The 12475-nt window shown below is 38.2% G+C and overlaps 1 protein-coding gene across 2 annotated transcripts in view; it reads right to left on the reverse strand.

Annotated features, from left to right (window-relative positions):
• Window positions 1–6205: 6205 nt before the first annotated feature.
• Window positions 6206–12475, reverse strand: part of SALL3 (spalt like transcription factor 3) — a 22561-nt gene continuing 16291 nt past the window's right edge. For both annotated transcript variants that reach the window (XM_033058239.2, XM_033058220.2), the window contains exons 2-4: window positions 10824–12475; window positions 10267–10607; window positions 6206–9277 (exon numbers count right to left, since the gene is read on the reverse strand). The exon at window positions 10824–12475 is cut by the window's right edge. In XM_033058239.2, coding sequence (XP_032914130.1) covers window positions 8846–9277; window positions 10267–10607; window positions 10824–12475 — 2425 coding nt within the window. In that variant the 3' untranslated portion in view covers window positions 6206–8845. The remainder of the gene's footprint in view (window positions 9278–10266; window positions 10608–10823) is intronic.

Raw genomic sequence — 12475 nt, forward strand, 5'->3', positions numbered from 1 at the left:
ACATACTGAAGTACAGATATACTTTGATTGTACCATGCTTGTTCCAGTGTGTACTGTGATTTATACCACAAAATTGCACTGAAAAATTATGGTTTAAGAAAGAGACAAGCATCTTGCTCTGATGAAAAAGGGATGATACAGTCACTACTGCCTTTTGATTTTACCCATACCGGTGTAAATCAGGAGTGATTCTGTAGAAATTAGAATATCTGTGCCCAGTAAAAAAGATGCACTTATCAGGATGTGCTAAGGGTCATTTTTATTCCTCTTGTGGAGCCCTGTGGTAAGCTTTAGAAGTGATAAAATATTCCATTTTTTTCTAAGACTGTGGAGTAGAGGTAAGCTGAAAATCTACTTGTGACGTTCATACGCACTAGCATTGACTAAATGATATTTCTGGTTTCAGGAGCTCCCCAGCCTTAACAATTGAACTTGAATAAGTGTATCTTGAGTCCAACAAGAAACTGAACTCAGAGACATGATGCTTGGCCTCCCTCAGATGCTCTTGACTTCAGGTAAGTCAGTCAAAAAACCAAAATAAAGCTCATGATTGTTAATTGCATAGAGGTATGGCTCTGTTTCCTGATGATGTATATTTTTAAAATCTAGTATCTTAAAGTCTTATATTTTCTATTGTGTTTAATTCTGGTACAGTGCCCATGTTTGTGCTTAATGCCACTATTGCCATGGTCTCTATTTTGGTTGCTTATCATGCAGTATGCGATCTCTTTTTTGATTTTTCCCAAATTTAGCAGTAGAGATATAAAGGTAAAGCTACTTATAAAGTCACTTGTGAAGAAAAGGCACTGTACTCATCTGAGCTTTACTTCCATGTCAACATTTCAGGTGAGTTGTTCCGTTCAAATAATAGCAACATTTGATTGCTCCTTGATACAATTTGCTTGTTGCATAGGAAGCATTAGCCACTAAATGAATGGGTTTTTGGGAAAAGTAATATCCTGCTATTTTTAAAAAGTATTCAAAATCAAGGTCAGTCTGAAAAAGTTTTCAGACATAAAGGTACTAAGAGTAGAACTATTTGTGTATGTAAGAGAGTGGAAGTTAATAAACTCGAGTGTTCAACATGCGAGTGTGCAGTAATCCCAGCTGGAAAAACATTTTAAAATTCTTCAAAGTTTCAGGCTGCTGAATTTTGCTTCATTGGGCAATATCTTCTAGTCCCAGAAAAAGAAATAATTGGAGTTAGGTGGAGATATGAGTTGAAATAATATGTCCAGGCCCCAAAATCAATACAGAAATTAATCTCAACATAATACAAGGACAGATATGTACACTGGGCAAATCTAACACTATCTTAAAAGTAAACATGTGAAGAACATAACCATGTACAGAAAGACAATGAAACCAAAGAAATGAACACAGCAGCACTACTTTGCTGAAAAGAATCAGAAGACTCATCACAGAGGAAACACTGGCAAACTACTGCATGAAGATAGTAGGGCTTGGAGAAGAAGAAATATGTAGGCTGCAGACTACCAGGCTAATTTAATCTACCTTCTGTGAGGCTGGAATTGCAGCTATTGTAATAAGTTGCATGATAACACATTGAAAAAAAAATCCATTTAATGAGTAATACTGGTTGGCACGTGTCATTACATTACCTAGGGCAAAGTGTGGAGAGCTGGGCTACCCAGTGTAAGGGAAAGTACTACAGAGTGGCCCAGACAGTAGTCAAATATTGGAATAGATATCATATTCAATGACACAAGATACATAAGAAACTGTTTTAAGATTTGGCTGAATTTTCTTTTAAGAAAATTTCAAAAGTACACAGGGAAATGGATTCTGTTACCCATTAGATGCATTAGCTAATGTCTTAATTTAAAGCCCTTTAGTTTTCGTAAGCCTGTTTGGAATGGAATAATGGCTCACTGAAACCTAGGAGAAGGGCTAAATTATAACTGTGAAGTTATCTAGAAGACTATGTTGGGAAGAGTAATTTAATAGAAAATGGGCAGAAAAAAGGCAGGTCCCAGTCAAGTTCTGCCTGTGAAACTCTTACCTGAAAATATATATTCCCTTTTTTAAGGTATCTTTTCACAACTGCTCTTACAAAAATTGTTTAAAACAGCAAAACCCAAACCAATCCTCCTGTATCAAGCACGTTATTGAGCATATAAAGTGGTAGAAACCTCCTAATGAACACATCCTTTTATGTGCCCGTTTTATTCACCACACACAACATATGACTTCCAGCAGAGGTGTTCACTTGCTTCCTTACTTACTTACTTAGTCCACCAGCAGCCTGTCTTAAATATGATACTTATGTCCGTGGATCTATAGGTCCCATATGAAGTGTGCATTGTAGCAGAACAAGGGCCAAGTGTTCAACAAAATTGGCTGAGCCACAAGCGCTAATCAACACACAAGGAAGATGACAACCTACAATGTGTTGGCTGGTAACCAGCATGGAATGAGGTGTTGGAGAGATGTCACTAATACCCAAAAGGAAAAGAAAGACACATTCTTTAGACTAGATTTACCAACTGTTGCTCATGTTTTCTCCATGATGTGCCTGAGTGAACTTGGTGAGACCAGCATCACTGATGACAATTCAATCGAAACTAAACCAAAAACCTTCCTTACAATCAAATAAAAAGCCAAGACTATTAACAGAATTAATTAAGCCAATATATTTAGCACATGACCAGATGCTAAAGAGGCTGTTTAACACAGTACTGTAAATCAGATACCTGTAAAAAAATATTAACTATCATTTGCCAATCTGGGAAACAAATTACTTTCTCTTCAACATCCAAATGATAGCAAGCATTACCTTTGGAATTATTTATTCATTTTAACATACTTATATACAATGATCTCATTCTGATATAGTAGTTTATTTCAACATAATCTAAGTAAAGACTTCTATGACTTACTGAAGGTTTTTTAATACATTTGAGACTTAGACACTTTCCTTACAAGCCTTCAAAAATATGATAGCAGCAATATGTCTTCTGTTGTCATGTTTTCCAGTTTTTATATCTTTACTGAGAGCCAACGCCATTTAACGATGTTTAAATTGCATCTGAAATGGGCAATGCTTGAGCAAAATATGCCACACACAGTTTGAAATTAATCTAAGTAGCTAAAGAAAATTAAAACATACATGTTTATAGGTATATATATTATATATTTGTGTATAATAATGTATACACACACACGTGTTTTAATGTTTAGCTTTAATAGCAAAAAGTACAGTAGAATTCCATGGATGTCAAGATTTGATTGTAGAGTATCCATAGAAAATTGGTGCACTTTTTCTGAAAATCATACAAGCTCAAAACAAAATGTGATACCAGATAAATCTCTGCCATAGCCTAAAACTGATAATCAAATTGAACATCTAAATAACTGAATTAGACCCTATAGTAATCAAATAGGCATTTGATAATGAAATATCTCTGTTGAAAAATGTTACTGAGTAAAATTTTTTATCAGTCCCAACTAGGTGAGTGTACAATATTTAGCATAAGGCCTCTCAGTTCTGACTGGAGCTCATAGGTACTACTGGAGTACAAATAATAAATAATAGTACATGTACTGTAAAGTCTCTAAAATCAGTGATAATACCAAGCATTTTCCATCTTTGAAACACTGTACAAACATAAAACTATTCCTCACAACACCCCTGTGAGGTAGGTATGAAAGTGTTACCCCATCTTACTGATGGGACAATTCATCCCAATACTACAAGGTGCTAGCTGATGCTGCAAGGGGATTCCCAGAGGCCTGGTTTCCTGATTCCCAGAGGCCCAGAAGTATGTTGTTCTTAAGCAAAATATTAATCTAACCAAGAACTTGCTCACATCCTTAAAAATGTCAGTGCCACAGTCCAAAGATGTTGGCTTTCAACTTTGTCACTTTACCAACTGATTGAGAGATTCTCCCTCTGAAAAAACAAGGTACTAATCATTGGCACTCTAACATGCACAAACATGTATTTTTCTTTTCATAAATCTGTTGATACCTTTCATATCTGTAAAGGAAAGACATTTCCCTGTCAATGCATACCTTGTGTAGCAGAACTGTAGCAAGAGTCTCCCATTATTTTATGCATAAAAATTACAGGTTCTTTTACTCATTTATGTGAATACTCTGAATAGTCGCATGATGACATCGAATTATATATTAAGGGGCACAACCATATATATTTTTAGATTCAGCTTTCAGGACCTCCTTTAAAACTGGGATAATCATGTGGAAGGTATTAAAATATATGTATTCTCTTTTCCCTCTTTTTAAAAATAAAATCAGGAATGCTTTTGCTTAGACATACTTTAAAATATTGCTTTGAAAATGTGTAAAGAAAAGCAAGACATCTGAACCTGGAAGCAGTTCCTCTTGCACCAGAATAAACCCGGAGTATCTCCACTAAAGGCAGTAGAGCTTCAGTCGTGTAAAAGCAGGCAGAGTGAAGTTAGGATCAGGACTTCCATCCTCCTGCCCACCTGCAGCTGGCCTCTACCAGCAGCACTAACTAGCTTCATGCCTTCATCTGAAGGAAGGAATGGGATTGGCATGTTTGTTAGCAAATCCTGTGAGCTATGCACATACCTGATCACATCACTGAAGACTTCATCACTCATTATGCTAGTGTTACACATAGACGTAAAAAACAGGCAGCTCTTTTGACCTCTGCGGAATTAGAGAAAAAGGAAAAAAATAAACCATAGTATCTTCCAAATGACAGAGTACATGCAGAGAAGTAAATTAAAGGTATCACAAACACAACACAAATACAGCTTTAGAAAAACAAAATATTTGTCAAAAGAGAAAGAACAAAACAGGTAAAGGAACAGATAATATATGGAGGGCTAATATATAAAAAAAATGGAAAAAATTGGGTAAAATTAAGTTATTTCGATCAATTAATTAGATTATTTCAATAATTTAATAAATGCTCTCTTTCTAATAACTCATGGGAAAATTGAAGTGAAAAGTTTGAAAGCTTTGCTGGAATGCTCCCCTTAAAAAATCATAACGGGCAATTTTTCTGATCATACATAGAGTTCCTACATGACTATATTTTTAAACATCTGTAATTCAACAGACCGACCATTTTCATCTGTGTAGCATATTTTATTATTTAATGTCTTCATATGATAAAAAAAATAACCCATACATATTCAAAAATAGATACCATTCTGCTTTCGTCCTTTTTTGGGGGAGGGGGAGGAGGGGAAAGTAGGTAACTTTCCTCTTGTGTTTTGAACAGAACCACAGCTATCAGCTCTCCTTTGCTTTTCTTCTCTTTTGCATATCATGTTTTCTCTCAGCAAGACTCAGGGACGTGCATGGAAGAAGAAAAGCACAAATCTATCATTGTTGTTGAGTCACCTGAGGAAACTCATACCTTCTTTGGGTTCGTCTTATAAAACACAGTATCTGCATAACAAGGCCACTGAAAAATGATTAATACAGATTTTTCTCTTTTATTTATCTTTTGTCCGTTTTAAATGCAGCAGGCATTCACCATCAGAATATAACAGCTTGGAGTTTACTCAAACATACAGGGTTTTTTTGCAGGAGATACTTAACCACATGCCTAACCTTAAGAATGTAAATACTTTCATTTAAATCAATGTGAAAAAATAATTTGGTTAAAGTTAGACATGCTTTGGTAATTGAGGCTATTGGAAAAAAAAGACAAAACAAAACCATGGGTTTTAAGGTATAGGTTATGTCATTTGGAATGAATGGATGCGAGTTTTCAATTTTTTCCTTTTTGTATTTTAGAATTCGAACTGCTCCTGATAAATTTGTTCACAAATTTTATCATGCAGTGTATCATGAATATTAGGCAGATGTTTAAACAACCTGAAAACGAGGCTTTTTCATTGGACAGTACAGGATAAATGTTGAGAAAGCAGTCAATTTGAAACAGTAGTCATTCCGAAGTCTGTTTTCCCCCCTCCAAAATATTTTTATTGTGTCTTTTTTTTTGTTCTACTACCTTGAGATAAATGGTCTTAGAATTTATTTTCATTGGAAAAGAGATTTTAATAATTCTATCCCTTTGCACTGTTAATATAAATTAGAAAAACATTTGACTATACGGTGTCGACCTTACTCTGATTTTCAGATGCAACGATTAGAAGTCATTGACACCAATCTAACACAAGTGACCTTAGTCTCATATCTTGCTCTGTTATTAGAGTAATCAAGGAACGCAATTCAGAAATAATATTACATCCTGCATTTTATTCAATTCCATATGACAAAAATAGTAACCTAGACTAAGACATCCATTTCAATCAGTAGATGTGTCAAGCCAACAAGATTTAATAATAAAAAATATTGGATCTAGGTAACAATTCCCAGCTGTTTCAGGGAGGCTCCTAGCCCTACATGGTATCACAGTATAAAAATAGTGTCTCTCTTCACCATGCAGAGAGGAATGGCCTAACCCTGAATACAAAATGGGGTCAATCTTACTGTACCATCATCAACCATCTTATTTACAACACTTTACATATTTTTTCTCTTTTTCCTTTTCCATTTTTTCTTCTCTATTTTTCTTTCTTTTTTTTTCTTTTTTTTTTTTTTTTTAAACTTATACACATCCTTTTTAGGGAATAGAGATAACACTACATGGTACCAAATACTAACAAAAAAAAAAGTCACACCAAAAATTACACAGATAAATAAAAACATTCAATTGCTGAAATACAGCAACATTAAGCCACCTCAGTTTTCTTTTTCTTTAATGCTTGGAAACACCCCCAACCACCCACACACTGTGGCAAAAAAATTATGTTATGTTGTAGAGGTGTTACAGACACATAATTATGCTCAGATATAGATATATATTTATATATCTCTATCTCATCATTGTAGAAAATGGAGCTGCAGAGTTCATTGTTCATTTCCAATAGAAACAAACAACTAATAAGTCTTTGAACGTCTTTTCACTCCATTACATGATGGCAGAAATAGTCCATCCTCTTACAGTAATGGTTTCTGTTTTATAAGAAAGATTGTCCTATTTTTCAGTCTCAACTGAGAAGACCTCACTGTCTGATTCATTCTTCAGGGGCATAAAACTCCTTGCGCTGTTACCCAGCTACCCATAATGTCCCTCAAGCAATTCTGCTGGACGGAAGTTCAGAGTGTCAACTCCACCATGCTTGTAATGCACAAAAATGAGGTAGTACACAAAACATTTACTGTTCAAGTTTTGATTAGCCCCAGTCTCCTCAGCGTCCCCCGCTTAACTTATGAGTAGAACCGTTCCCTTTGTTTACTCAGTGTAATTCCAACAATTCAATCAATGTAAAATTATATTTGATTAATCAGAGTACATTGTGCTTTGGAGCAATCTGAAAAGATAATCAGACAGTTGGAAATAAATACAGATCATTTGTGTGTTACTACTGCTCACGCTGCCCAAGAGTTCTTTTTTAGTTCCCACTATTATTAGGCAGTCAGTGTCTTTCTCATGGTTATGTGTGAAAGAGACAGAACAGATTATAGCAAAATTAAACCTACATAATGTTCTTCTTCTTCCTCTATCCTAAACTTGTATTATTATCACACTCCTATGATAAATGTATCAGAATTCTGTCGGGGTGGTCACGCTATTAAGCGGGCATCATAGAAAAGTTAAATTAATCATTTCCATGTAAGACAGCAGTCCCCATATTTCCTAAAGATTTGACAGTTCTCTGCAATTTTCTGCTTAGTTGATAGAGATCTCTCATTGCTTGAGCTTAAAACAAAACAAGAAACTGCAACAGGGTCCGCCTCCTTATTCCTTAAGTCAAAGTACTATTTATAAAATAGTTTACACCTTTGTTCAGTTTCAAATTATAGACAAACCTCCCTAATACAAAATACTAAAAGTGCAATAGTATAAATTAAGAGTTTGCAACCACATTATACAAACATTACCTTTTTTATTGTACAGCTTTGATAACACGGAGTATTTACTCACAACTGTTTATAATGTTGTGAATAATTTATGGTGATAAGGTTTGTCTGTAACTTGTTTTCCAATCACTGAGCTAAAATCCACACTACATTTTTTTTTTTCATTTAATAGAACAACTGTCCACATAGCAGCTACAAATATTTAAATAAAAAAAGGTTTGTTACTGACAGGTACTTGCACATGAAAAGCATGCTATCTTTCCCAATAAAACTTCACAATTTTGCCTGCATTGAAAGAAACCACTTATTCATAGTAAAACAAAACTTACTTTAAAAAAAAAGGAAAAAGAAAAAAGAAAAATCACATAGCCAGATGTATTTTGCAGTACAAAAGCTTCATTTAAGTTTGGGGCTAGTATATTGTCTGTTACCCGCATAATCTTAACATTATAAATACTACAGACAAGGATACTGTAATAATACACAGCATTGGGGTACTAAATCACTTATTTAAGATTAAGATTCCTAAAAACATAGTCCAGGTTGCTAACTAATTTGAACAAAACCAACAAATAAGTGTGACAGAATGCCGTAATGAAGCCCCCCTTTCTCAGGTGATAGTAAGTTTTGTAAGAAGCAAAGTGAATGTAGACTAGCCTCTTTCTGTTTCTAATGAAGTTATCCCATGACTGGTTTGTTTGTTTTCTGTTAAATTAAAAGGTTTCAAAGTTCTCAGTAACAGTCAAACTCACTGTTGAAAGAAGTACCATGCAGATCTTGCAAGACAACTTTTCAGCAGCCACAAAGTTATGTATTTCTGCTATGGGTAAAACTTTAAAGGGAACCTATGCATTTAGGTCAGGAAACTAATGCTTAGCTTCAAAAGCTGTACATGGAACAGGACAAGTGTTGTGTCGAGTAGAGGTCCAACAGTTATTCGGAATGAATGCTTTTAATTTATGCCAATCTCTTTATTATCCTCAATAAATCTGGTGAATGGACGACTGGCTCCCGTTTCAGAACTTGCTTTGTCCAGACTGACAATGGGAGGGCTGCTGCCCGTGCGAGCTTTGTCCATGCCACCAGTAAGGTTACTTAGAGGCGGGATGGCGCCGCCGCCTAGACTTACTGGGAGCTGAGGAATGCCTCCGTTCTGTATGACAGAAATCTCATTGTTCTTCATAGCAAGTCCATTAGTGATAGCTGCAGCATATTGGTTCCAAAAATTGGGGTCAACATTCATGGCCCGAGCTGCCAAATCCTTCTGGAACATCTCGGAGAACTTGAGAGCATCGCCACCGAGCAAAGCCATGGGGTTTTCCACGGAGAGGCGTCGGCCACGGCGTGCAGGGGCGTTATTCCACATGTGAGTCCCCATGTGAACCTGCAGAGTGAACAGGGACAAGAAGCACCGCCAAGTTAGCACATTCTGGTGAGGTGTCTAGCCTGAAATGCTGTTACTTACAGTAGCTCTTGCTTTTTTTAAATAAATGCCTTTTAATTCGCATTGAAAAAAAAACAATTCCAGTCAAGACACCATTTTAAGGTCCAATCAGCCCACACAAAGAAAACCCAGTTCCGTAGTAGTTTTTCCATGTGCATTTGCTTCTTCTCAGTGAAAACAAACAGTGCTGCAAGACTAAAGGGTACACACTCTCTTGGGTTAGACAATTTCACACGCAAGCTGGAAGTCCTCACATGCTGAAGATTACCAAGGGCATTACTCATACTAGGAGATGGGTGGTTTTTCCCTTTTTCTTTTTTCATCCTGTCTGTTTCCATGTTTTATCTCGCGTCAGAAACATCAATTAATTTGCTAAATATTCAAAAGTATTTTCAAAAAGGACATTTAAAATGTCTTCCCCAGGCTGCATCCTGATGGTTAACCAAATGGCAGGAAGAGGAGCCAACAGTCCTGTAGTTACCCATTGTAAATCTGTGAAAAACAGCTTTCTACTCTGCAATGGCTGCAAAGTGGAATAGAAAATAAAAATTGGGGAGGCACCCAAGGAGCTGATCAAGCTCTGTGCTTCTGGTTTATAGCAGCTATTTTGCATTGGTGGTCTGCAAGAACTCTCAGAACAGGTCCATCAGCTGACTGGGTCTGCCATCACATCTGTCAGAACTACAACATGCCTGCATGTACACCTGGAACCAGTTTTAAAGTTCACATCATTGCACAGCCACTTTCCAGTCCTTATCTTCCACACAGAGGAAGCATAATGACTGCCACCGTACAGCAAGCATTTCCTCGAAGCTCCCTTCTCACATATCTTTGGGACAAATGCTTAGCACTAAAACCTACTGAGCTCAAGAGCAGTGCTCTTTAACCGCCCCCTCCCCAAGCCTTTACAGTTTTATGTGGCCTCTTACCTTAAGATTCCCCTTTGTGGTAAAAGCTCTACCACAGATTGTGCAACCAAACGGTTTTTCACCGGTATGGGTGCGCTCGTGTATCTGCAGTGCACTTGCTGAGGAGAAGGTCTTCCCACACGACTGACAGTTGTGCTGCTTGGGAGTCCGGCGAGGGGGGGGTGCCAGCATAGGGGTGATCCCCGGACTCATCACTGTCTGTGGTGCAGCAGGAACCTGGATTCCAGCTGGAAGCGAGGGAACCTCACCCAAAGAGATCGGCTTGCTGTGACCATTCACTTCCATTTTGATCATGGTAGGTGCTGTACTGGTGACCAGGCTAGGAGTACTTTGGCTGGGACCTAGAGTAAAGTTGGGTTCAAATAACTGAGAAGGCAGCTCTTTTAATTTGTGCGTCAGTAAGTGCTGTTTTAAATTACCCATAGTGGAACACCCACGACTGCAGACTGTACAAACAAATGGACGTTCTTTAGTATGGCTGCGGTAGTGAATTTCCAATGCACTCTTACAAGCAAAAGGCTTGCCACAGATATTACAAACAGTACTTTTAAACTTACCACGTTCTCTGTTCAGGAACAGCAGACTAAAAGGAGCCTCCTCTTTGATGACCGGTCTTCCCGGGTTGGTGGATGTCAGATCTAATGCACCTCCATTTTCAGTTGTGGGTGGCGGGCTGTCTGGTTTTTCTGTCTTTAATTGTATTTCTTGTGGTTCTTCCTGGTTACTGAGACCGGGGGACTTTGATCTGAAACTTTCACTATTGCTATTCACAGGAGACAAAGCTTGCATGGAGGAAGAAGACTCTGACATTGCAGGGCTGCCTGCACTCTGGCTTTCAAGATCACCAACAGCTGATGAGGAGTCATTGCTCAAATGGTCACTTTCCCCTGATCCATTTTCTATGGATTTTAAACTGGTCAGCTGCTGACAGTTCATGACAGAATCAATCATTTTCATTTGATTCTCCAAAGCAGCAATACTGGAGATCACAGAAGGTGGTGAAGAAGGACATGACCCAGAGTAAGAGATAAGGGGTTTGGATGAATCACTTGCAGTGTCTTTCAATTCCGGGTCCTCTTCCATAGAATTTTCATCAATGTCATCATCAAAGTTGCTCAGTGTGTCAACATTCTTCTCATCATAGGAAAGCTCTGAGTCCATGGCATCCTGGAAGCCCTCTGGTAATGGCGTGTTTGGAATTTGCCCACCCATATGCATACGAATGTGTTGCTGAAGAACAACCGCGTTTGTAAATTTCTTCTGACAAATGGGACACGAGTGCTGTACTCTAAGTGGTGGCTTTGCTCGATGAACTCCAAAATGTGTTTTTAGATTGCCTTTTGTAGTAAAGGCACGTCCACAAATTTTGCATTTAAATGGCCTTTCTCCTGTATGTGTTCTGTAATGCATCTTGAGAGCGCTCTGACAACTAAGCACGCGGTGACAAATGACGCATTGATTTGGATCTGTCATCTTCTTATCAATGTTCTCCACCAGCTGTTGTAGTTTTGAGGTTTCTGATGTTTGCATAGAGTCTAGCAGACCACCAAATGGAAACTTTGCCTTAAACTGGTCAGACACTGCTGGAAGCACAGGGTTTGGGAGGCTTGTTGCAACACTGCTGTCTGTAACCACCGTAGGAATTGAAGATGTGGAAGCTGCAGAAACTTGCCCACCTGCAGAAAGGTCCCCGAGCCGTGTGCTCGTGGGAGGCAGAGTGACAGGTTCTGTCTTGATCAGAGATGATCCACTCTGAATGGGCTGTGGGGATTCAGCAGATGCTGGAACACCTGACTCAGAAGTGTTGAGGCTCGGGGATAGAGAAGTGCATTCACTGGAGGCAGGGGAAGGCCTCTGAGGTGACCTGCTCATAGGAGTGATACTTGGAGAGTCTCCGTAACTGTTCACACCAGGTATAGTGGGGGGCAGCTGGAGCCCGATGGAAGTCGGGACGGTTGGTAGAACAGGTTTACTGTCTAACCATGTTGTGACCGGCTTCTCGGGGGGCAGCGACATCCCATACGGGATTCCAGAGCAGGTGGGCACATTATCGAGGTATTCTGGAACAGGATAAGGGTTCATCTGAATATGAGGGTATTTCTCTTTATGCCTCTGAAAATGAACTTTCAGGTTGCCCTTTGTGGAAAAGCGATTTCCACATATGTTACACTTAAAAGGTCTTTCGCCTGTATGCGAGCGGAGGTGAATT

The sequence above is a fragment of the Catharus ustulatus genome, chromosome 1 (genome assembly GCF_009819885.2).
Source record: "Catharus ustulatus isolate bCatUst1 chromosome 1, bCatUst1.pri.v2, whole genome shotgun sequence".
Lineage (NCBI taxonomy): Eukaryota > Metazoa > Chordata > Aves > Passeriformes > Turdidae > Catharus > Catharus ustulatus.